The sequence below is a fragment of the Peromyscus eremicus genome, chromosome 8a (assembly GCF_949786415.1).
Source record: "Peromyscus eremicus chromosome 8a, PerEre_H2_v1, whole genome shotgun sequence".
Taxonomy (NCBI): domain Eukaryota; kingdom Metazoa; phylum Chordata; class Mammalia; order Rodentia; family Cricetidae; genus Peromyscus; species Peromyscus eremicus.
The window spans coordinates 52,608,539-52,633,111 of NC_081423.1; the positions used below are offsets into that span (position 1 = coordinate 52,608,539).

General features: G+C 49.6%; 1 protein-coding gene across 1 annotated transcript in view; it reads right to left on the reverse strand.

The window, feature by feature from the left end:
* Dnah2 (dynein axonemal heavy chain 2) overlaps nt 1-24,573 on the reverse strand; it is a 114,796-nt gene that overhangs the window by 28,923 nt on the left and 61,300 nt on the right. The window contains exons 33-58 of the mRNA XM_059270970.1: nt 24,041-24,166; nt 23,662-23,772; nt 23,191-23,379; nt 22,473-22,576; nt 22,190-22,379; nt 21,304-21,484; nt 20,031-20,158; nt 19,543-19,695; nt 19,176-19,301; nt 13,053-13,271; nt 12,751-12,868; nt 12,433-12,569; nt 11,061-11,198; nt 10,818-10,976; nt 6,506-6,658; nt 6,236-6,327; nt 5,786-5,984; nt 5,430-5,654; nt 4,343-4,447; nt 2,975-3,163; nt 2,322-2,407; nt 2,054-2,184; nt 1,763-1,912; nt 964-1,131; nt 569-729; nt 140-279 (exon numbers count right to left, since the gene is read on the reverse strand). Of these exons, the coding sequence (XP_059126953.1) occupies nt 140-279; nt 569-729; nt 964-1,131; nt 1,763-1,912; nt 2,054-2,184; nt 2,322-2,407; nt 2,975-3,163; nt 4,343-4,447; nt 5,430-5,654; nt 5,786-5,984; nt 6,236-6,327; nt 6,506-6,658; nt 10,818-10,976; nt 11,061-11,198; nt 12,433-12,569; nt 12,751-12,868; nt 13,053-13,271; nt 19,176-19,301; nt 19,543-19,695; nt 20,031-20,158; nt 21,304-21,484; nt 22,190-22,379; nt 22,473-22,576; nt 23,191-23,379; nt 23,662-23,772; nt 24,041-24,166 (3,878 nt within the window). The remainder of the gene's footprint in view (nt 1-139; nt 280-568; nt 730-963; nt 1,132-1,762; nt 1,913-2,053; nt 2,185-2,321; nt 2,408-2,974; nt 3,164-4,342; nt 4,448-5,429; nt 5,655-5,785; nt 5,985-6,235; nt 6,328-6,505; nt 6,659-10,817; nt 10,977-11,060; nt 11,199-12,432; nt 12,570-12,750; nt 12,869-13,052; nt 13,272-19,175; nt 19,302-19,542; nt 19,696-20,030; nt 20,159-21,303; nt 21,485-22,189; nt 22,380-22,472; nt 22,577-23,190; nt 23,380-23,661; nt 23,773-24,040; nt 24,167-24,573) is intronic.

Consider the following 24,573-nt stretch of genomic DNA (forward strand, 5'->3'; position numbering starts at 1 on the left):
TGAGAATATGAAAAGGCTCTAGTGGGTTGTTGCAGAACAATGTGAAGGGAGTCACATGGAACCCCCTAACTTCCAAAGGACACAGAAGGCCAAAAGAGAGGGGAGGCCTGGGGGACAAGGACAACACAGGCAGCATCACCTGAAGGGGTCTCCCACTGGACTAAGGCACAGCACAATGTGCAGGTTGTTCCGCACGCGCTCAATGAGGTACGCGAAGAGGCTGTCCGAGGATTCTGATACCTGTTCCGCCCGGGCCTGATCTATGATCTGGCTCTGGATCTGGACAAAAGCCACCCTGAGTCAGAGGACGGAAGTTCTCACAGCATTATGAGCCAGATGGCAGGGTAGGCTGGCAGACTGGAGTGGGATTTAAAGCAACTCTGCCCCCCCACCCCCACCCACCCCACCCCGTGAGGCCTCTGAGAGATGACTGAAGTGAGACAGCCCTTCAGCCTCACAGGGCCTGGTCTGGATGGTTGGGGATGCTACACAAACAGATGCAAAATCTGTGGATTTCGGTGGTTGTTAGGAAAGCCAAAGAACCAAGTTAGCATTGAAGGAACTGTACCTCTTCAAACTCATCTGATTTATAGAGATTAGGGACTTCGCCTGAGCTGAGGATGTTGTTGATGTCTTCTAGGAAGGAATCATCAGCGATCTGGGTGTCCACGAAAAGGAAGGACGTGGTCTTGAGCTCCACCCCTGCCTGGCGATACAGACGCTTGATATCTGGCCAAATAATGAAGGTCAAAGGGAAAGACTTACTTCAGACTCCCCATCCTAGTCCTCCAGGCTTCAGGACCCTCCCTCAGCCTGTGAGCACCTACAGGACCCACACCACCATCCCGCGCCTGGCCCACAAACGCCAGGGGCAGCTCACCACCCGGCACGGTAGTAACTCAAGCAGCTCAATCTTCCATTCTAAAACCTCGGCCCTCTTCCAGTTCAGGAACCCAGCCGTACCATCTCGGAATTCTTGTTTCCGATAGTGTTTGGTGACCTCAATCTGGAAGGTGTTGTACTCGCAGATGGAAGAGGCCAAGCGGGCCAGACTCTGGCGTCCACTGCCCCCAATGCCCACCAAGAGCATGTTGCCTCGAGGCTGTCCGATTACCCGCACGATCCGCGTGACTGGGGAGTGGGGTGAGGGTAATGCACTGGGTAAGCAATTCCAGCCAACTCCAGGCCCTGAGCTAGAGGTCAGGACCTCTGAGGCGGAAGCAGAGGAGTCAAGTAAGAGGGAAGACGTTGGTGCCCAAGGCTCCGATGGCCGTTCAACCTTTAACCTTCACCTTGCCCACTAAACACTCTTGTGGGCAGGTGTGGTAGTGCAGGCAAGCCTGGAACACCAGGGAGAGGCAGACGGAGAGAGGGTCACCACAAGTTTAAGACCAGCTTACTCGAAACAGCACTTTCCAAGCCAGCTAGGGCGACACAGTAAGACCCTGTCTCAAAACACAAACGAAGCTGGGTGGCAGTGGCGCACGCCTTTAATCCTAGTACTCTTGAGAGGCAGAACCAGGCAGATCTCTGTGAGTTCGAGGCCAGCCTGGTCTACAGAGCGAGATCCAGGTCAGGCACCAAAACTACACAGAGAAACCCTGTCTCGAAAAACAAAACAAAAAACAAACAAACAAACAAAGAATAAATAAATAAACCCCACCGGCACAAGAATACGTTGGACCAGTAAGGAAAACAACCTCTAGAACTTGATTTGGGAACCTGGGGGAGGGAGAAGGGAGGTCCAGGAGCAGGCACTCACTGTGTTCGATGGCCTCCCGGAAGAGCACTAGCTGCATGGGCACCACAGAAGGAGACAGGTTATACTCATTTAGGGCTGTCTCCATGGCCGTCTTCAATACCGTCAGATCTACCAGATCTTCGTAGACCTTGGGCTCCTTCAGGAAGTCCCCTAGGCCATGGGAGAAGAGCATTAGAGTCCCCAAGGCCTGGTCCTCTCAGAGGTCCCTTAGGGCCGTTAGCATCAGGAATCCATGCCCCGACCTTCTAACCAACCTCCTAAGGCCCAAGGTAGTCCCAGATCCTGGCTCACCAAAGATAGGAGGACGTTTGTTGGGGCAGAGATTATGAAAAGTGAGGTCAAAGAAAGTGCCCAGTTTGTCACTCAAGATGCCCATAAAGGCTTCCATGTCTGTTGCATCGACCAGCCTGTCTGAGAAGACCCTGTTGGAAACAGTGGGGGAGGGTCAGAGATAGAGAGGAGAGCAGTCCCTGGGAAGGGGAAGGGGGAGCCAGAGGTGAAGGCTGGGGTTGGGATTGGCTGGGGAAGTTGATCTGGCCAGGACACACAGACACATCACCTGAAACACTCATGGATCCAGAGTCTGGTGATGCTGGCCTTGGTATCATGGAAGTCCTTGTTGGCTCTAAGCATGCCCTGGAAAACCTGGAAAGTTGAAGCCCTGATTGTAGTACGGGGAGGAAAGAGATCCTCTGCAGATCTGGGGTTGGGGGCAGAGTGCATGGCTGCACATCATCTTAGGATGGGGGGACCATAGGCACGTGCTTTGCTGTGGAATTCTATTTTTATTTTTTAAAGATTAAAAAATAATTATGTGTATGTGTGTGTGTCACATATGTGCAGGAGTCCACAGGGGTCAGAAAAAGGCACTGACTCCCCAGAGCTGGAGTTAGTGGTGCTTGTGAGTCACTCAATGTGGGAGCCAGGGACCAAAACCTGAAAGGACTGAAAAGCGCACTGGGCGGTGGTGGCGCACGCCTTTAATCCCAGCACTAGGGAGGCAGAGGCAACTGGATCTCCATGAGTTCAAGACCAGCCTGGTCTACAGAGTGAGTTCCAGGACAGCCAGGGGGCTACACAGAGAAACCCTGTCTCAAAGGAGGAGGAGGAGGAGGAGGAGGAGGAGGAGGAGGAGGAGGAGGAGGAAGCTGGTCCTGCTGCTGCTGAGGAGGCTGAGCGAGGTCAAAGTGGGGAGATCAGACCAAAGCTTACCTTGGAGATGTCTCGGAGGTTGAAAAGGTAATGGATCTTAGCAGGTGTAGGCAGGAAGCGCTGCACCACCGTGTTGTACACATCCAAGGTGGCCTCTGTCACCACGTTCCCAATGGGCTTTACCTCTTCTTCAAAATCCTGAAGCTTCTGGTTGATCATGGTGCCAAATATTCGGATGATCTGAGATTCCTGGAAAAAGATTCAGACTCACTGTCCAAGGTTCCTGGGCCTGTAGCCAGAGCCAGGACCAGTGTGAGGCTAATGCAGAGCTCACCTCATAAGCAGAATTGAAAAAGCATTTAAAATACACACACACACAAAAAAAAAAACCCAAAACAAAACCACTGATAAAAATTTTTCTATAATCCTTTAAATAAAAACAATTATGGGGTTGGGGATTTAGGTCAGTGGTAGAGTGCTTGCCTAGCACAAGGCCCTGGGTTCGGTCCTCAGCTCTGGAAAAATAAAAAATAAAAAAATAAAAAATAAAGAAAAAAACAATTATGAAAAATATCCATACTAAACCCAAACATTCTAAGATGGGCCGGTGCCATTGAATCGTCCTTCATCTCTGGCTTCACTGTGGCTCAGTACTGTACTGTACTGATTTTACATCTGGAAGTTTGGTATCTTGTTTGTGGAGAATTTTTTACATTAATTTTATTTTTAAAGTTAATTTTATGGATCTGTATGTGGGCGTGCGTATGCCACAGCACACATGTGGAGATTTCAGGACAATGGGTGGGAGACAGCCCTCCTTCCACCACGCAGGTCCCAGGGATCAGGCTCAGGTTGTAAGGCTTGGCAACAGGCATTTTGCCTTCTTGACTTAAGTTTAATTTAAAGAAAATATTCAATTAAGAGCCAGGTGTAGTGATGCACACCTGTACACCTGGCACTTGGGAGGCTGAGGTAGAAAGGGTATGAGTTTTAAAGCCACCTCGGACTACACCTAGTGAGACCTTGTGTCAAAAACTAAAAAAAGGAATATTTCTCCTGATGGCGTTTTATTTGGCTTTGATCTCAGCCCCGTAAATTTGCATTCACCCCCTAAGCCTGGCACTGTTTTTGGCTCTTAGCTTTGGCAAGGCCCACCTCCCTGGGTTGGCTTCAGCCCCAGGCCTTCCTGTCCGTGGACACCACGGGCTCCACATTCCAGAGCTAGCAGGCCAAACTTGAAGACTCTGCTGCTGACCCGGCTCAGGAGAGACCAAGGGCTTCGACAGAGGGCCCCCCTCTAGGTGTCACAGCTCCCCGAAAGCAACTCTGCTCAAGGCCTAGCCGCCTGGTGCCATCGGCTCCTCATTCTCTGGGCCTGGGATGGTTTTGCCCTGCACAATCCCCACCCTCAACCCCCAGTGGCCTCACAGTGGGGAAGGTCATGTTGATAATGTTGAAGCGACTCTGTAGCCTCGGGGAGATAACAGTCCGTCCACCCCCTGGAGGGCCCATGGCAGCCATCAGGAACATGTCCTAGAGAGCAAAGACAAAGATAGGGAGAGACAGGTGGGGTGATGAGGGACAGAGATACTGATGCTGCTTCCTGATAGCTAGGACAGAGGCCCCTGAATGTTTCTAACAGAAATAGCACACATTTGAGGTGCAGGTACCTTAGTCACCCTAATCTGACTGTTACACATCATACTGCATGTATTAAAACAGCATGCTGGCTGAGCACGGTGGCACACAGCTTGAATCCCTGAACTCAGGAGGCAGAGACAGGAGAATCTTTGTGAGTTCAAGAGACCAGCCTGGTCTACATAGCAAGTTCCAGGACAGCCAGAACTACAACACACAAAGACCCTGTCTTGCCGGATGATGGTGATGTATGCCTTTAATCCCAGTACTCAAGAGGCAGAGGCAAGTGGATCTCTGTGAGTTCGAGGCCAGCCTGGGCTACAGAGAGAGTTCCAGTACAGCCAGGGCTACACAGAGAAACCTTGTCTCAAAAAGACAAAGCAAAACAAAAACCAAACCCAAAAACCAATTAAAAAAAGAAAAGAAAAAGGAAAAAGAGAGAAAATCCAGTCTATGATCCCATGGGAGGAGACTGAAGACAGAAAGGAGCTGTCTGGGCTGTGGGTGGAGAAGAGAACAGACAGACAGATGGATTTACTGTAACCGCAGGAAAAGGGGGAGGAGTCTGTGAGTGTGGAGTTAGGACCTGGCTCTGAAGATGTTGCTAATGTGTGAGTGAGCGGAGGAGCCGGGAAGCTAGGTGACGTGAAGAATGAGACTCTCAGGTCACTAAGTACAGGACAGGCTCAGTGAGGAGAGTTAACAATGGGGGTCAGTAAGCTAGATATATGGGTCCCCAGAAAGGAACAACGCAGTCCTGTGTCGGGAGGAAGATAGGGTTGTAAGATTGTGGCCCTGGGGCCCAGTGGAGCAGGGACTGAGCCCACCCAGCACAGGAGAGAACGGATACCTGAGAACAAAGTCTCAGGAGGCTTACTCGAATGTACTTGATGCTCTGCTTCATACGGTCATACCAGAAGCCATAGTCAATCCAGAGGCGGATCAGCTCCAGGGGTGGCTGGGACCCAAACATGTCCTTAGCAGGCATGTTCAGGTCATCCATGAAGGTGATCATGCTCTTGCCCCCAAATGGCACATACACACCCTTGGTTCGCTTCTCCACTCGGCTCTCAATGATGCTCTGTACGTTGTTGGATGTAGTCTGGTGGAAGAGCACAGAATTGACACGGATATAAGTGTTCCCAAGAGAAACATGGGGCCACGAAGGAGTGTCAGCTGAGCTTCAGGGAGAGAGCAGATGGTAAGGAGCTGGCAGCCCGAGCCCCGACATACCTGTGCAGACATGTTGACAATGAGCACTGACCACTGGCCAGAGGGTAAGGACTGGAGAACACTCTGGGCTATGGAGGTCTTTCCAGTTCCCACAGGACCCACCAGTAAGACAGGATTCTGGTTGGCCACCAAGGTGCTCACTAGGTAGTTGTATCGGACAGTATCAACAGTAGGTACCATGATCTTATAGAAAGGGGCACTAGGGAAGAAAGGAAAGGTGTCTCAAGGAGCGTTGGCCCTCTCCAGTTCAGCTCTCATGGCCTCTCTTTATCATCTTCTGGTGCTACCATGGTCTAATCAACAGCCCTGCCCTCTAGATCTTACTTCCCAAACCTAGTCACCTCTTCCCTGGAACTGGCTTTCTCCTTTCACAGTTCACCCATCGCTCTTGCCATATCTGCCACCGACTACAGAACCGAGCCCTAGACAAACACAAGACTCTGCTCTCACTTGGGAGGATAACGCCAACTCTTAGGGAGCTTCTCCTCAAACGATGTCCAAGTCCGCATCTTGGGGTTCACGTAGTATTCATACACGGTGTCCTAAGAAAAGTATGTGAGTCATGTTACTAGACCTTCCTTCAGCTCTTGCCAGGCAGAGGCAGGGCTCACAGACTGAATGGCAGCGAGGTGGGGAGCCAGGCAGAGGTTGAAGACCAGAGTGCCTTGCAAGTCATGGAAAAACAGGACATACGGGGCAGCTAGCTTTAAGAGCCCTGACCTTATTGGGAAACGAGCCCTCGATTTCTCGAAGGTAACTGTCAATCTTCTTGCGTCCATCCTCATCCACAGAGGCACACACAGACCAGATCATGCTGAACACAAATGTCATCTCTACCATAACGGAATAGTTATCAGTATCAGCTGGGTTCACCTGGGTAGAGAGGAGAAGAGGTTCAGGAGTCCAGAGTGCTGGACTTGCCTTAGAATAACCTTCATTACTCAAGATACCGGAGCCACACCTGGGAGAGATGGGCGGGTCTAGTTTAGCAGACTATCAGAAGGCAGAGAACCTGCCTTCTTCCCTGGTTCTACGTGGGAAACCACGTGGCTGTTTTCCAGATGTTGTATTCATCTACAACCTACTCACGGATTTTAGACAAATCCATCACTGCAATTGCTCAGAAATGCCTCTAGGCTAAGTCACAGAACGGAAGTGTCCTCTGGCCATATCAGGCCTGCCCTGTCCTGAGCAGCACTCCTGGGTGTTTAAGGGGACGGGCACGTGGTGACCTGTTTGTAACTGCAAAAAAAACCTGGAAATGACCTAAACATCTACCAATAGAGGGATGGAGAGTAAGTAAGTGCAGGGATTTATCACGGAACAGCACACACAGCTAAAGCAGCCAAGCGCACCTGCACATCACAGCAGACACTCAGTGTCACACACCACGGAACAGCACACACCACTAAAGCAGTGCGCACCTGCACATCACAGCAGACACTCAGTGTCACACACCACGGAACAGCACACACCGCTAAAGCAACCAAGCGCACCCGCACATCACAGCAGACACTCAGTGTCACAGTTTGGGTTTGACAAGCATGCAATTGCATGTAGCATAATCCATTTTTTGTTTGTTTGTTTTGTTTTTGAGCCCTGGCTACCCTGGGACTCTCTATGTAGAACAGGCTGGTCTCAAATTTACAGAGGTTCGCCTGTGTCTGCCTCCTAAAAGCTGAGATTTAAGGCATGCACCATCATGCCACACCATAGTCTACTTCCTAAACAGGATAACATCTATGGATACCTGTGGGTTTTTATGTCAACAAGCAATTTTGTCTGTTTGATTTGGTGTTTGTTTTTTGTTTTTGTTTTTGAGACAAGGTCTCACTGTATAGTCCAGGCTGGCCTTGAACTCACAGAGCTCCACCTGCCTCTGCTTCCCGAGTGCTGGGATTAAAGGCGTGCGCCGCCGCAGCCTAGCTTTGGCTGAGCACTTTTAATGCACCTAGAATGATACAAACTTACTTCAGTGGTTATTTCTGTGGAGGAGGAAAGAAAACAAGATTAGGAAGGGGGGGGGGAATGGACAAAGGGGACTTGAGAAGCCTGGCAGGACGGCTCAGGCCTGCGATCCCGGCCGCCCGGCCGGCACTGAGTAGGCAAAATGATCACAAGCTCAAGGCTACACGCCCAGATCCTGTCTTAAAAAAGGAAAAGTAGTATCTAATTTTCAAAAAGAAAACTAAACTCAATGATTACTTATACAATTAAAATTTAGCTTTGGAGCTAGGGAGGGTGGCTCAGTGGTAAGCCCTTGCTTCACAAGCATGAGAACCTCAGCTTGGACCCCCAGTGCCCATGTAAATGCCAGGTGGGCATGGCAGCCCACCAGTAATCCTAGTGCTTAGGAGCTCTCCCAGGCAAACCCGCTCGCTAGACTAGCTGAATCAAAAGACCTCACTTACTTCAATCAATTTTAAAAGGGGAGAGTGATCAGGAAGACACTTGACATCAACCTCTGGCCTCTATACATACTGCACCTGCATACATGTGTGAGCACATCTGTGAAAACACATACACAGACACATCACACAGCTGTGATGTACGGAGTTCAATCTCCGGACGCACATTCAAAACAGCCAGCTGCATCTGGGCGGTGGTGGTGGTGACACCTTTGATCCCAGCACTCGGGAGGCAGAGGCAGGTGGATCTCTATGTTTGAGGCCAGCCTGGTCTCCAGATCGAGTTCCAAGACAGCTGGGGCTACACAGAGGAACCCTGTCTTGAAAAAAAAAAAAAAAAAAAAAAAAAAAAAACACACAAAATAGCCAGATGCAGCTGCTGACATCAGTAGTCAATGCACTGGGGACAGGGGCAGAGTCAGGAGGACCCCTGGGGCTTTCTGGCTAACCAGTCTAGCCGAGCTCCAGGTTCAGTAAGATCCTGCCTCAGAAAATAAAAACAAGACGGAGAATGACTAAGGACGACACCTGATGTTGACTTCTGGTCCCCACACATACTCATGAACGTGTACAAAGACCAAATAAAATGATTAAGTAAATACTAAGTTTAGCCAGGCATGATGGCATACACCTTTGTCAGAAGGATCCAAACCAGCCAGCGATACATGACATGAGACCCTGTCTCAAAACAAAATTAAGTTTAAAGTATTCCAGCTCAATAGTGGACACATCATACTTAGAGCTGTGTTCTCTCTTCCCTGCCTGAGGGGCACGTGGCAGGTGCTGTTGTTCTGGAAGTATGCATGGAGCCCAGAGAGCTGCCTCCCTCCATGTACTTCACTGAGAAGCAGCTCGCCAACTCAGCATCTTCCTGTCATCTTTGACGTGTCACAGGGCACAGCCACAGGCAGAGTTGAGGAGCTCTTACAGAGATAAATGTCAGCAGACGGCACATGCTTACAATCACAGCTCTTGGGAGGCAGAGGTAGGAGGTCTGTCATGAGTTCATGGCTAGCCAGGACTGTACAGAGAATGTAATATAAAGACAGGATTATAGGATTCTGTCCAATGCGGAATGATAAGCTTGGCCTTATATCAATCTTCAATCATCAAAATATAGACAGGAGGCCGGGCAGTGGTAGCGCACACCTTTAATCCCAGCACTTGGGAAGCAGAGCCAGGCAGATCTCTGTGAGTTCGAGGCCAGCCTGGTCTACACAGCGAGATCCAGGACAGGCACCAAAGCTACACAGAGAAACCCTGTCTTGAAAAAACAAACAAACAAACATATATATGTATATATATATACACACACACACACATATATATATATATACATATATACATATACAGGAAAGTAGGTTGAGAACCTCTGGCCTGTGAGATGAGCCAGGGATTCTGTGGTGTCTGAGAGGTCAGCACTCTCCCAGGAGCTGCAGCAGTCAGTCGATCCCCGCTCCACCACAACCATGTGTGACTGGAAGGCGGTGATAAAAATGTTTGTAGACATGTTAGAAGAACCATGCAATAGGACTTAGTGGAGTGTGCTAGTCTGGTCTTGGACAAGCATAACACCGAAGGTCAACCATACCTTTTTTTTTTTCTTAAGACAGGGTCTCTCTACATAGCCCTGGCTATCCTGGAATTCACAATGTAGACCAGGCTAGCCTTGACCTCACAGAGGTCCATCTGCTTCAGCCTTTCTGAGATTAAAGGCGTGTATCAGCACAGATGGCTCACTTTTCTTTGGTAAGCGGTTTTTGTTCTTCTGTTTTGATGGACAGCCACACTGTGTAGCTTGAGCTGTTCTTGAACTCAAACTACAAACCAGGCTGGCCTAGAACTCAAGATCTGCCTGCTTGGGTCTCTTAAGTGCTGTGATTACAGGTGTGTGCCCCTGTTCCTGGCCATGACGAGTAACTCACACTGCCAGAGACCTTAACTGCTGTTCGTTATATATTAATAGTTTTGTTACCTGGTAACACCATTAAAAATAATGCAAAACATTTCTAAGGCAACGATTTAATCTTAACAACAACAACAAAATTTTTTAATCTTTTCTCCCCAATTCTAAATGGAACAAAATTTTTCTGAAATATCAATTCATCTGGAATTTTCTAGAACTTCTCATCAGAAATGGTATAGCAAGGAATATTAGCTGTGTTTTCAAAGTACAGAAAACAAGGAATGGAATATGGGTAGGAAATTATAGGAAGACCCCCCTCTTGGGCTGTTTACTCATCATTTCTTCCTTCCTTCCTTCCTTCCTTCCTTCCTTCCTTCCTTCCTTCCTTCCTTCCTTCCTTCCTTCTCTGTCTGCTCTGTGCGTATGAGGCAGGTCCTTTGCCTCTGAGCTATACTACCAGCCCTTGCTACATTTAATTCTGAATTCCTAGTCTGGACTTTCAGCTCAGTACACATTCAAGCGTGTGTTTTTATTCATTCATTTACACACACACACACACACACACACACACACACACACACACACACACCTGTCCCATGGTCAGGCTGAAGCCTTTCCTTTAAGTCCCCATTTCAAGCCCTTGTTCAAATTGAAGGTGTACAGGTGAGGTTGTGGGCCCTCCCTTCTGCCCCTGCCCCAGGCTGGCTCCTCTCCTTACCCCATTCTCTGGTGTGGCCAGGACTGAGTAGAGCTTACAGAGGGAGATGATGCCACTGTACTCCGGGACGGGCACGAGCTCATGGCAGTTATCCTTTTTGAAGTTCAGGATCTTGTTGATGAGCTTTTCAAACATGCGTTGAAGGGGCTCTACTTCTGTCTGGACGTGAGCAAGAAGAGACGCTTTGTCCACTGTTGTTTACCACAGACCACCCTAGTCACTTCTCCTCAGTTCCCTTTTTACCTTTGGCCTCCTTTCCAGCCATGACTGAACGTAGGGCTTCCAGCCCAGGTCAATATAGTCAGTGTAGACCATCCCACAGCGAGACACCGTGGCTGGAGAGGCCACAGCCAGGTTCTCCACTTCAAACAAGAGAGACACCTAAGGATAGACTTTTGTCAGAACCTTATCATCTGCACCATATCCATAGTATAAAAATACCCAGAACTTATGCCTTAAGGTGTGCTTGGTCAAGGAACATGAGGCAAGAGGAAAAACGGCCGGAGGTTTATAAATGGCCGCTTTCTATGGTAGCTTGAATAAGAATGGTCCCCATAGGTTCACATATTTGAATGCTGAGTCACCAGAGACTGGCACTGTTTGAGAAGGATTAGGAGGTGTGGTCTCACTGAAGGAGGTGTGTCACTGGGAATGGGCTTTGAGGTTTCAAAAGCCCACGCCAGACCCAGTCTCTCTGCCCCTCTGCCTTTGGATCACGACGTAGCATTCTCAGCCCCAGCTCCAGTGCCTGCCTGTATGCCACCATGTTCCACCACGGTGAAGATGGACTAAAGCTCTGAAACTGTAAGCCAGCCCCCAATGAAATGCTTTTTCTTATAATAGTTCCCGGTTCCTGGTGTCTCTTCATAGCAATAGAACAGTGATTCAGACGCTTTCTAAAAGAAATTAGAGCTTATTCAAAATTCTCCTTAGGAAAAATCACTCTCTAGCTTGCATGGAAGGAAAGCGTAGGGGGCATATGCCTGTAATATGGCATTTGGGAAGCAGAGGTAGGAGGATCAGGAGTCAAGATTATCCTTAGCTACATAGCAAATTCAAGGCCAGCCCGGGCTACATGAGATGCTATCTAAAATGCAAGAAAGAGAGAAGAGAGAGGAAAGAGAAAGGGTAGGAAGGAGAGAGGGAGAGAGAGGAGAAAATAAAGGGAAAAGGTGGGTGTGACGTCCCATGAGATCATAACCTTGGTGTATGATATGAAGACCACACCTCACAGACCAGTGGAAATGAAGTCGAGGATAGCCTGAGTCTATACCGTGGTTTCTAGACACAAAGTTCTTTTCTGTACAATTGTTCCATGGTAGCAATGGTCCCCCTGTCTCCTGTGCTGGAAATGGAACCCAGAGGCAAAGGCCAGATGAGCTCTCCCGCTGAGCTCACATTAGCCTAGAAAAGCGTTTGCTTCAGTTGTAGATTTCCCTAGAAAAGCATTTGCTTCAGTTGTAGATTTCCCTAGAAAAGCGTTTGCTTCAGTTGTAGATTTCCCTGAACCCACGTCTTCCTCCCAGCTCTCTCCCATACTCTCAGTATGCCAGCCACCACTTCGGGTCCCCTCCCCTCCCCCACTGCCTTCTACAGGGCCCCCGGGATACAGCACCTGCTCTGGCATTGAGATGCGTTCCCCATTGATGAGGGTCAGCACTTTGTTGTCGTCCATGACAGAGTTCATGCTCTCGATCCACAGTGTGTCCACGGGGCCGTCAAAAAGGATCCATTTCTCATCTGGCTTCTCATCTTAATGGCAGTCGGGTGATAAGGAAACCAAGAGACTGCCTTGTGTCCCTCACCACGCACTTCCTTGTCTAAAGGCATTTCCCAGGCACCTTTCACCCCCATTGGTGATTCTTGTTCCCAGGGTCCCCACTCTCTGGGGAGCTGCTGACATCTCTGCTCACCCACCCGACCCACAGGATACCTGCACATGCGGCCCGCATGACACTAGATAAGATGCCATCTGTCCATTCATTGGTGCTGAGGTCATATTCTCCATACAGCTCCCCCAAGGACAGTGCCTTTGGGTTCAAAGGGAACTCCTGAAAAGAACACCACAAGAGACTTCTGAGGTTCTGGCAGCCCAAACTCCCACTGCCTCTGCCCCTGCCCCTCTCTCTTGGGCTCCAGCACCAGCGCCTCCTTGCTCATCTCCCCCAGGCCTCCATGGATCCTGGTCTGGCCCCTCCCAGCACCTGCCAGCCATGCGGGGGCCCCACTGCATACTCTAACGATGTTGAAGTTGGGTTCTCCAGCGCGGCACAGGGATGTTAGGGAGGCCTGTAGAATCTTCCAGGAGGTGGTCTTGCTGCTGCCGGTGCCGCCCACAATCATGGTGGAGTGTCGAGAGTTCTTGGTTTCATACAGCTGGAGAACCTTGGTGAGGGTAAATGGTGTGATCTGCAGACCCATCTCTCGGATCTCCTGCTCGATGGTGTCCTGTATCTGAGAGAAGCAGAAGAAAATGGATGAGTCCTCCAAGGGACTTTCACACTCCCTTCAGTGCCTGGGAAGACACATCGGAACCGGCACCAATGACACTAAGGGCCTTTGCACTCAAACTCATTAATTCACTGAGAACTGGCTAGTGCGGAGGTAAGACACCAGGACTAAAGATATAGCTCAGTGGTAGGCTGCTTGTCTAGAATATGCAAGGCCCTGGGTTTGATCCTCAGTATCAAGGAAGGAAGGAGGGAGGGAGGGAAAGAAAGGGGGAGGGAGGGAGGGAAGGAGAGAGAGAGAAGGAAGGAAGGAAGGAAGGAAGGAAGGAAGGAAGGAAGGAAGGAAGGAAGGAAGGCAGGCAGGAAGGCAGGAAGGCAGGCAGGCAAGCTGGGCACGGAGCTCAGTGAGTAAGAGAACGTGTTGTTCAAGCATGGGGCCCTAAGTTTAGACTTATAGCACCCACATAAAAATCTGGGCATGGCTACACATGGACCTGAAACCCCAGTGCTATGGTTGGATGGAGACAAGAGGATCATGGGGGCTTGCTGGTGACCAGCCACGCTCAAGGGTCAGTGAGAGACCCTGTCTCCAAGGAATAAAACAGAGTGACAGATCAGGCCAGGCTGTGTCTCTTATGACTGCTGTGTGTGTATACCCATACACACACACACACACACACACACACACACACACACACACACACACGCAAAGGACAGCAAAAGACATCGGGTTCTAAAGTCAGCCAGCCTGCTTTCCTAGTTTTCAGCTTTGTGTGAGGCAGATACATGGTCTTTACACGGTTAGAGTTCCTATATGTTCTATGTGTGTGCACACGCCTTTAATCCCAGCACGAGGCCAGCCTGGGCTACAGAGCGAGATCCAGGACAGGCACCAAAACTACACAGAGAAACTCTGTCTCGAAAAACAAACAAACAAACAAACAAAAAAGAAAGAAATGACCGTTCTTTGATTCATGAGTGAAATTTCTTTAGATATGAATCAATTCAAAGTTGTCCATTGTGTTGTTGAAATCTCCCATAACAGTGATTTGCAGTCAGCCGGATTTACTTAGGAAGAGGTTGAGACTGTCATGTGATTGTCTATTTCTCCTTATAATTCAGCCAATTTAGCTTTAGTTCTTTTGAGTCTATCATTAAGTACATCCAAGTTAGATCTGTTTTATCTTCTGGTGAATCAAATGTTTTATTAATTATCAGGAAGTGACCCTCTGTTTCCAGTAGAGCTTTTTGCCTTAAAAGCTAGGCTGTCTGTCATGGTTCCCTAGCTTTCCTCTGATGAGTAGTTAGCGGGCAGATCTCTTTGGTTCTCAGCTCTTTAAGTTTCAGGTAAACACGACCAAGTATTAGCATAAGGATGTGGACTTTTCTTCTAGACTGTTTTGTTTTCCCTAAGGGCTCTAACAGTTACTGTGGCTTTTGCTCCTGTTTCTGCAAGATGCTTATCACTAACCTAACTCCAAACTCTGCTAGTTAATTGTAAATAACGGTCACATCAGTTATCAATTTCTTTCTTATAAGCAGTCCTCCTGAAGGCTTCAGATTTTTTTTTAGTAGAGGGGTTCATTTCCTGTAGTGGTTGGATAGGCTTGGTTTGATCTGCATTGCCTGCTCCCTTGGTCCATCCTGTGACCGTCATCTTGCACGCCCTCCTCAGCATCATCCCAAGCATTAGTTAAGCTTCCTTTGCATTAAGCATGTTTCCTGCGTCTGCCTCCCCGCTGACCTTTCACAGTGTGCGTCTGAGCTTTAGCGGCCGGCCACGCCCTCTTACAGCTTTTGGACACATTAGAAAGGCTTTGTGTTTGTTAGTTTCTGAATCAGCGGAACTGAAAACGTAGCCGAGTGCGCCTTCTACATGATAGGCTGGCTGGTATGGAATTTGATGTCAGAAATGTTTACCTCTGGAATTCTGAAGGCTGCTCCATTAGTAACATAGTGAATATTATTGAGACAGCACAGAACAGCGCGGCTTTTGTTGTTGCTGTTGTTTTTAGGCTTTTGTCTCTTGCCTCCTTTTTCTTTTCCTCTTTGGAAACTTGTGAAATAGTCTCCTTGTTCAGTGTTTTCCAGTTTCACAATGGTGGCCATCGTAAGGATTGGTCACGTGTATGTGAATTCTCCTTTAGCTGTGGGGACCCCACTCCCTCCATTTTCTCTGTTTCTACTTTTGAGATCATTGGAATGCTATCTTGCCTAGATTTTCCTTTGAGTCTTATCTCTTCACCCCTTTGTCTGATGTTCTCTCTGCCATGGTCCTTTCTTAATGGCATTTCATTAGAATTTCATCCTCTGATAATCCTGATAGTTCATTTGTTTTAGTCCGGGTGGGGTCTTGGCAGCCCAGGCTGACTTACATGCATACACACAAATAACCATCCTCGCTCAGCCTCCAGAGTACCGGTGTCTACAGGCGTGGCCGCCACTCCTCAGCAGAGACAGCCAATGATGGTTTTTGTTTCTGTGTTTGTTCTACCCCCTTCCCCCAGGCTATCTATTTTCTCGCATTGGCTCATTCCTGTTTATATGGGCTTCTTTTGTTAGAGAACTCAGGCCCCCCAAGTAATCAAGTCCTAAGGAGATAGGGCTGCAAGCCAGACAAGGACACACCCAGCCCCCCACTGATTTTGCTGTGTGTTGGGGGGGACGGGAATCAGTCTGACTATAATCACTTTTTCTGAGTCACACATTAACTAAGCCCCAATCTCCTATCCAGAGAGCGACTCCTGCCACCTGCCATCAGAACATGGGTCACATATTGACTAAGCCTGCTTCCTTGTGATGTAAGACCCACACCTTTTTTTCATAGACTCGTAAAAAGTAGACACCTTGCTTCTTCTCTCAGGGCTGATACTTCGTTCAGAACTCTTACCATCCGGTCTGTTCTGCGTTTAAAACAAAATCTCTTGCCTGAGAAATTGGACTCAAATGTCCCCATTCTTTCTCTCTTACCTCCCCCTTCCACTGCTAACGCCCAACGTCTTTCATACTAGAGCCTCCACTCTGGTGTTCGGTGAGCTTTGATTTTCTGCTCGTGTCTCTGTGTGTAATAATAATAATCATTACAGCAGGCTAGCCTCAGATTCCTTATATAGCCAAGGCTGGCCTTGAATTCCTGATTCTCCCCGCTCTACTCCCAAGTTCGTTTATATGACTGTAGAAGATGAAAAGACCGAAGCTGATGGGAGTCTGGGGCTCCTAGACTGTGAGCAGAGCAGTCCTGCAGGTAACACATGCCGGGCCTTCTCACCACATTTTAGTCATTCCTCTTGGGTCAGAAGAATGCCCCAGAGAGAATTCGAGAATTCCTCCACTCTCCTGTCTGGATGCCACTGTTGTTTATGCTGAGATGAAAGGAAGCAGAAGGTCTGAGCATCCAATCTGCAAATGTTCCCTCGGTCAATGCGGGAACTCACTCCCACTCATACCCTGAAGGATGTTCCCCAGGCCTGACTCCCGCCCTTTCATCTCCTAGTCCTCCACCCAGAAGGGAGGCAGTCACCAGGGTCATTAAGACACCAGATCACAGAGATACAACGGCTTTTTCTTTTCTTTTTTCTTTTTCTTTTTTCCCTGAGACAGTCTTGTGACACAGCTCTGGTTGGCTACAAACTTACAGTGTAGACCAGGCTAAAGCCAAACTGCAGTGATCCTCCTGCCTCTACCTTCTGATGCTGGGACTGCAGGTGTGGACCTCCATATCTGGCTGCGATCTAACTATTCAGTCTGCCTCTAAAGCCCTCCTTACTCCACTGCCCTGCTGACTCGGAACTAGATGCCACAGATGTCAAATGCAACCTTCGCCCTGCTTGCTCCTCTTCCGGACCTTTCAGGGGTGGGCTAAAGGGCCTCCAGTCAGCCATCTCCCTCCTCATCTTCCTTTGCCCTCTGGATGTGAGATGCACACCTTAGAAGTCAGTCTTCAGGGCCGGGCGGTGGTTGCACACGCCTTTAATCCCAGCACTCGGGAGGCAGAGGCAGGCGGATCTCTGTGAGTTTGAGGCCAAGCCTGGTCTACAGAGTGATATCCAGGACAGGCACAAAAGCTACACAGAGAAACCCTGTCTTGAAAGAACGGAAAAAAAAAAAAAAAAAAAAAGAAGTCTGTCTTCAGCACAGTCGCCATGCAATATAACTGACTTTCCTTAGCTAGCAGCCCTCTGTCTCTACACTGAGGGTTTTATTTTTACATTTTAAATAAAGATTTGTTTATTGTTTTGATGTGCATGCATGTGTCTACATGAGTATATGTACCCCATATGTATGCAGAAGAACGTAAGAGGGCACAGGATCCTCTGGAACTTAGTTACAGGCAGTTGTGAACTGCCATGTGGGTGCTGGGAACCGAAGCTGGGTCCTCTGCAAGGATAGTGAGCGCTGTCTCTCCAGCTCTTAAATTGCACATTTTTTAAACACTGTGCAGATCTGGTCTGGTGCCCACTGTCTGCCATCACCTCCAGAGTGTTGAGATGGCATCACGCACAAGCATGCCTGGACGTTTCTGCAGATTCCACTCACTCCTTTTCCAGCGCACTCTGAATACACGCTTTTGTTCTGGCTCAGAGCTCCTCTCTTGGTTCCTTGAGAAAACATTAAGGGCAGCTATCTGCAAAGTTTCCTCTTAGAGTTCCATTAGCTGCAGATTATAGGAATGGTGTGCACTGCCCTCTGGGCTTTGTTGACCATTTGCTTCGGAATTCATTCTTCTGGACCTGAGCTGAGGCTTCACTCCTCCAGAAACCATTCCCCTTGGCTTCTGCCAGTCACCCGGGGGTACTGACAACCTACAAACACCCAGGAGGTTAAGCTTGAGGTTTTAAATTTCACAGTAAGATAACGGATAACCATAAACAGTGTGAGGCTGAGCTGGAGAAATCTCCCATCACCAGGGCTCAGTTTCCTGTTGACTGAGGGTGTGTCCCTGTGGACTGAGGCTTCCATAGCTTGGGACTTTCCGGTCCACCTCCAGACTTGGTCTGCTGTCCTTCCTGTCCCTGTCACCTTAGAGTGACAAGATTTTCATGGAAAAACAAACCAGCATTGGAAGCTGCTTGCCTCTCAAAGTCTCCTCATTCACTGTCCCCGCACCAAGGCTCCTGGAATTCCCGCCGTTTTAGCAATGCGCTAAAAAGGATGTTGTTGTTGTTTGTTTGTTTGTTCTTTAATGTTTTAATGCAGCATTTTAGCAGTTTCAACTGCAAAGAGCTCAGAGCACGTGGACTAACAGAACACAGAAAGGAAAGTTCCTGTAGTTTCTACACGGCCTCCACTCCTCTGCTCTCCCATACCACCCGGCTCCCAGGGACTCTCCTCAAAGTTCCCACCGTGAGGACGGAGAAGTGGGAGAGGGCTAGTGGATATCATAGCCAATGGAGCTGAGGTTTCAGTGAATTCAAGGATCTGCTGCGCAGAAGTAACTGGAGTCTGATGTGGTGACCCACGGAGACAGAGGCAGGCCAGTCTCTGAGAATATAGGTCAGCCTGGTCTAGATATGGAGTATCAGGTCAGCCAGGGTTACAGTAACACCCTGTCTCTAAATAAATAAAGTAACGTGAGCAGGTGAGCCTGTAGGATCTGAGTCAGAGAGGAAGCTCTTTATGTGGGTCCAAGGAGGAGCCAACTGTCACTCAGTCACACCTAGTGGATGATGTCACACTTCCTACTCCCAGATGCACAGTCACACACGAGGTCAAGGAGCTTATTAAATAAACACCGGGCCAGCGAGGTGATTCAGTGCGTTCCAAACCTGATGATCTGAGTCTCGTCCCAGGACCCACCTGGTGGAGGAAGAGAACTGAACTGACTCCTGTAAGTTGTCCTCTGTCACACACACACACACACACACACACGCACACACACGCATGCACACACACACACCCCAGCAAATACCTTGCCGTAGTCTATGACTGGCAGCTCAATGTTGGGGAAAAGGTCCTGCACAATGGCATTGAACAATGGAACATCCACAGATGTGAGCTTGGCGATGTTCATGTCCCTCATGGAGAGCAGCAGAACCTGTATGGGGAAAGGGGAGACCTAAGAACAATGGCTATGCCAGAGCGGGTCCCCAGCAACACAATGGGGACCGCCACACAGGGGACAAGGCGTGAGGCGGAGGGTCAGGTCGGGTGGGCGGGTGTGGGTGGAATAACTCTATCTGGAGCAGGAAGAGAAAGAGCCTGGAAAACTGTCATGAAGACACCATCGGACCAGTGCCAATGGAGACAGAGGTGCCAGGGCCATGTGTCTGGCCTACCTCTTCATCAGACAGATCCGGCTGTAGGCGGCGCTTCTTGCCAGCGTAGCGTAGAAGGGAGGTGAGGGCACGCAGGCCGAAGTCGTAATGGTCCTGTCTGGAGAGCTGCTGTACAGCCAGGGAGTACAGCGTGTACACCTTCTTGGCCAGGATCTGGGAACCGTGCAGAGAAGACAATAGCTCAGCTCCCACAAGCCCCCTTTTGATTTGGGAAGTTACAGACATAAGAATCTCGGTCAGGGACTTGAGGCATCTAGAAGGTGCTCTGGACCACGCTAGGAGATCTGTGGATCGTGCTATTATCGGTTAGTGGTATCGTGGAAGGGAGACCCCGCCCCCTCTGTACCCCTCTGGCTTCACAACCTACTGACAGTACTCTAAGTTCCTGTTAGGATAAACGGATTGTGAGTCCTTCGGGGGCTCCTCAGTCCAGAGAATAATTATGCAAAGGAACTAAAATAATTGGAAGGAAGAGATTGTCAGAATACCTTGCAGTTGCCAAAGCCTTCCCCAAAGAGAATGATTTCCGCAATAAGCGTAGAATCGGGCACCACCATGGCGATTGGGCGGAACATGGACTTGAGGTTTTCTGGAAGCTCCGTGCGGCCAGCATAGCCTGGGGACAAAGTCCTTTGTTTTGAATCACATTTCCCGGTCCTCACTTGATCTCCCAAACATCCCACTCTACCCAACCTTTACTCTATCCCTAACATTCTCCCTGGCTCCAGCTCCAAGCCAGAATCCCGCCTCATCTCTGCCTTGGCTGTCCCTCCTCCCATCTCTTGCTTCAGAAGTGCTCCTTACTGTCCACGTGGCCGTTTCCAACTGAAACCACAGAGCTGCTGAGTTCTATATGGAGCACACGGGCCCTACACAGCTCACAGCTGCGGCTCCAATCTGAGGCTTTCCTGAGCATGCTCTCTCTTATACCCTACCCCCAAAGCTGTTCCCTCAATGAGGCGAGGGAACTCTATACATTAGGGAGTCTTCCATTTTCCATACGGGATGGGAGGCAGAGCTCTGAGCTAGCCCATTGGGAAGACTAGGGCTCCATCAAGACACATAGTGGTTCTGGAGCCCTTCTGGGAGAACAGGAAGAGAAAATACTTCCTCTTCTCCTTGTATGTTCCTGCTTCTCTTCTGTTGTTGGAATTTGGATCTGAAATGTCCCCTAAGGGCTTGTTCCTGATACAACAGATTCAGAGGTGGAGACTTCTGGAATCCATTAGACCAGATCACAGGGTCCTGACCTCATCAATGGGCTGTTCCTCACAGATTTACATCTACTAATGAAAGCTTTAGAAGGTGTGGTCTACATGAAAGAAGTAAATCATTGGAGTATACCTACGAATCAACGAATCTTTCTCTCCTCTCTCTCTCCCTGCCTCCTTGCCTCCCCTGTTCCCTCTCTCCCTGGTCACCGTGAAATGAGCAGTCCTGCTCCACCACACACCTCCTTCATGACATCCTGCCTCACCTTACCAAAGGCTCAGAAATGACGGTCCACAGGCCGGCAGAAATGACGGTCCACAGGCCGGCCGAGATCATGAAACCAAAACCAACCTTAGCCTTAAGCTAAATCGTCCTGGGGATTTTGTCACAGCCATGGAAAGCTGACTAAGGTGGGTCTCTTTAGTCAAGTAGTTCTTAGCTGACTAAGCACTTTGACACAGGGAGGGAGAGGGAAAGGACACAATACTTATCCTAGACACTCAGTTCTCACCCCCCTGCACCCCCATGCCATCAGGTCCTGCCACCTACCAGGATTCATGGTGATGAAGATCCCACAAGACCACACCAGATTTATTTCAAAGCCCTCAAAATGGAAACGGGTGAGGTTGGCAGTCAAGGCAGATAGGATGGACAGGATCTGCTGGGCCACCACGGACAACACCTCAATATTGATGCGGTTAAATTCATCAAAGCAGCCCCAGGCTCCAGTCTGTGGAGGGAGGGAGAGGCAGGGTCACTGAAGCAGGAGAGGTGTCCTGAGGTGCTAGACCACAGATTAACACAAAGAGAGGTGTCCTGAGGTGCTAGACCACAGATTAACACAAAGAGAGGTGTCCTGAGGGCCTAGACCACAGATTAACACAAAGAGAGGTGTCCTGAGGGGCTAGACCACAGATTAACATAAAGAGAGGTGCCCTGAGGGCCTAGACCACAGATTAACACAAAGAGAGGTGTCCTGAGATCCTAGGACACAGATTAACACAAAGAGAGGTGCCCTGAGGTGCTTGACCACGGATTAACACAAAGATTAACACACTCTTCCTGAAAATGCTTTGGTAGGAAAGGTGGCCTCTGAAACAGGGGGTACAGGGGGACCAGAGTAACAGTGCCATAGCTTCTGGCCAGAGCTCTACCTCAGACAGCAGCCAAAGGTGTGGCTGGAACCCGTGTGCACTGAGCAGCTCCTGTGTGCCGGAGTTTCTGTACATACTCTGTCTAATCCCTTCATGACCTTAGTTTGCTCACATGCACTGTGAAAAACTCAGGGAGCTGAAGGAGTTTCACTTCTTTACTATGACTGTAAGAATTACCTCAGGCAAGCTGCAAAGGTATAAACCAGATTTGGGTTTCAGTTGATTTTCAGGTACTAAAAGACGTGCAAAGGACCTTTAGGATGGGGAGGCAGGGTACTGACCTGGGCTAGTCCTGAGTACATTCTGCCCATGGACTTATAGTCCAGGCCCTCGGAGCAGTTGACCACAATGACGTATATCCCCAGCGCTTTGCCCAAGTCCTTGACCGTTTCTGTCTTCCCAGTGCCTGCTGGGCCTTTGGGTGAGCCCCCTCGGTGAAGGTGCAGGGCCGTGGTCAACGTCATGTAACATCTGAGAATTTGGGATGTGGCTCGGGTCAGACTCCTGGAAGTCTGTTGTCTCTGCGGCCCCTCCCCCAAACACCCGTTCATCCCCACGGCAGACCTGTCTGTCAGGGGGGTGATGACCAGCCGGCCAGAGTTCCCCAAGTACTCATAACCGTATTGGAATTGTGTGTTGGTCTGGCGGATTACACAGTCATCAACATCCTGGGAAAACAGGGCAGGATGAGACAGGGATGGGTTTGGGGGGAAGAGCAGAGATACAAACGACTACCTGTAGGGCTCAGAGAGGTCAGGTGGGCTGCAGGTAGATTTGGGGTTCTGTTTTAGAGTTCAAAGGAGGGATGGTTTAGGGCCAAGACAGGAAATGGGTTCCATACTGCATGTCCCCCCCACCCCAATCCATGGAAACAGCTGGCTGGACTCTGAGTCACTGGCAAGTGTCACCGTTAGGGAAGAGTGCCTAGATAACTATTTTCCACTGGTGAATTGGGAGTGAGACAGAGATAAAACTTGTAAGGAAGAAGCTGTGAAAGAATAAAGGGTTGGGTTAGAATATAGCACACAGCCAGGCGGTGGTGGCACATGTCTTTAGTCCCAGCACTCGGGAGGCAGAGCCAGGCGGATCTCTGTGAGTTCGAGGCCAGCCTGGTCTACAGAGCGAGATCCAGGACAGGCACCAAAGCTACACAGAGAAACCCTGTCTCGAAAAACCGAGAAAAAAAAAAAAAAAAAAAAAAGAATATAGCACACAGCCACGAATGAAAAGCATTATGGGTCAGTTTGGGGATGAAAGAGCAGCGCGTCGGCCCGTCTGACACCTTCTCCCAGTAGAAGCGAAGCTGGCTCAGCCAGTCAAAAGCGTTGACGTCCATGAGGCCGCTTTTATACAGCTTCTCCAGCACGTCCCGAGCGTGGATTTCTATCGTCACCAGAGCCACAATTTTAAGCCTCATGATCTTGGTCAAGTTCCCCCTGATGGCTTCCGAATACTTATTTAGTATTGACACCTGGGCAATGGGCAAGAACAGATGGAGCAGTGTAGCCAAAGCTGAATGACACCACATCCTGACCTGGCGTCACCTGACTCCGAGCCAGTCCCCTACAATTCCTATCCCCAGCATCTTCCCAGGAGAGCCTGCCTCTGCTGCCCACTGTACGATCCCCAGCGTTTCTGTCACAGAGCACCCTGTTCTGGCTCGTTCCGACAGCTCATGTCCAGCTCTGGTTTTGTCACTACCTACACACCAATTCCAACTCCAGGTCTGTCCCACACTTGAAGAGCTCCCCACCTGCTTCTTCTTCATGACCTTGAGAATTTTCTTGTCTGAGCGCTCCTTAGCGGTCATCAGGCATTTGGTGACATCAGCTGTCCACTGGATCTGACTAGCCGCGATCACCATCTACGGTGGGTACAGAAGCTGATTCCCAGGCCCTGCCTTTAGCCACCTACACAGGCCTTCTTGAGTTTCATCTTCTTCCAGAACCCAGTGTTACTATGCCCAGTCTGCCCTGAAGGATGGCACGTGTGTCTTGGGTCGGGAGCCCCGGTTAAATTACATAGAGTGTGAGAGCCAAGCCTGGAGGGGGCAGCAGGAAGCCCTGGAGTCTGTCTTCCCACATGCTGCTCTGTTGGCTCCACTGTCCCCCACTGGTGTGGCCCCAGCTCACCTGGCCAGCCCACTCCTTGACCCATTTGTCCCTCTTGTTGAGGAACTTCTTGAGGGCCAATCGGCAGTTCCGAAGCAAATCCCGCAGGGTCGTCCTCATGGCCCGTTCCACATCACCAAGCCAGGCCTAGGGAGAAGGAAGTAACACAAGGGCTCAGTCCAAGGGCCGGTGGCTGAGGTTCCCCAAGAGAAGGCGCAGGGGAAATAAGACCGAGGGGGGCTGAGGACCCAGGAGGAAAAGCGCAGTTAGGCAATAGCGGGCATGGGTCTCCAAAGGACGTGGAGGCAGGAGGCAGAGGGTTTGGAGCACTGGATGGAAAGTTAAGTTTAAGGAGGAGTGAAAATGTCAAGTCCATGCCTGACTGAAGAAACAGCAACCACAAAGCAAGCTCATCTCCCTTCGTGGAAATGGACTCTCCTCATGGAGCCAAACTTACTCTCTTTCTTTGATTTTTTTGAGACAGGGTTTCTCTGTGTAGTTCTGGCTGTCCTTAACTGGCTCTGTAGCCCAGGCTGGCCTCAAACTCAGAGATC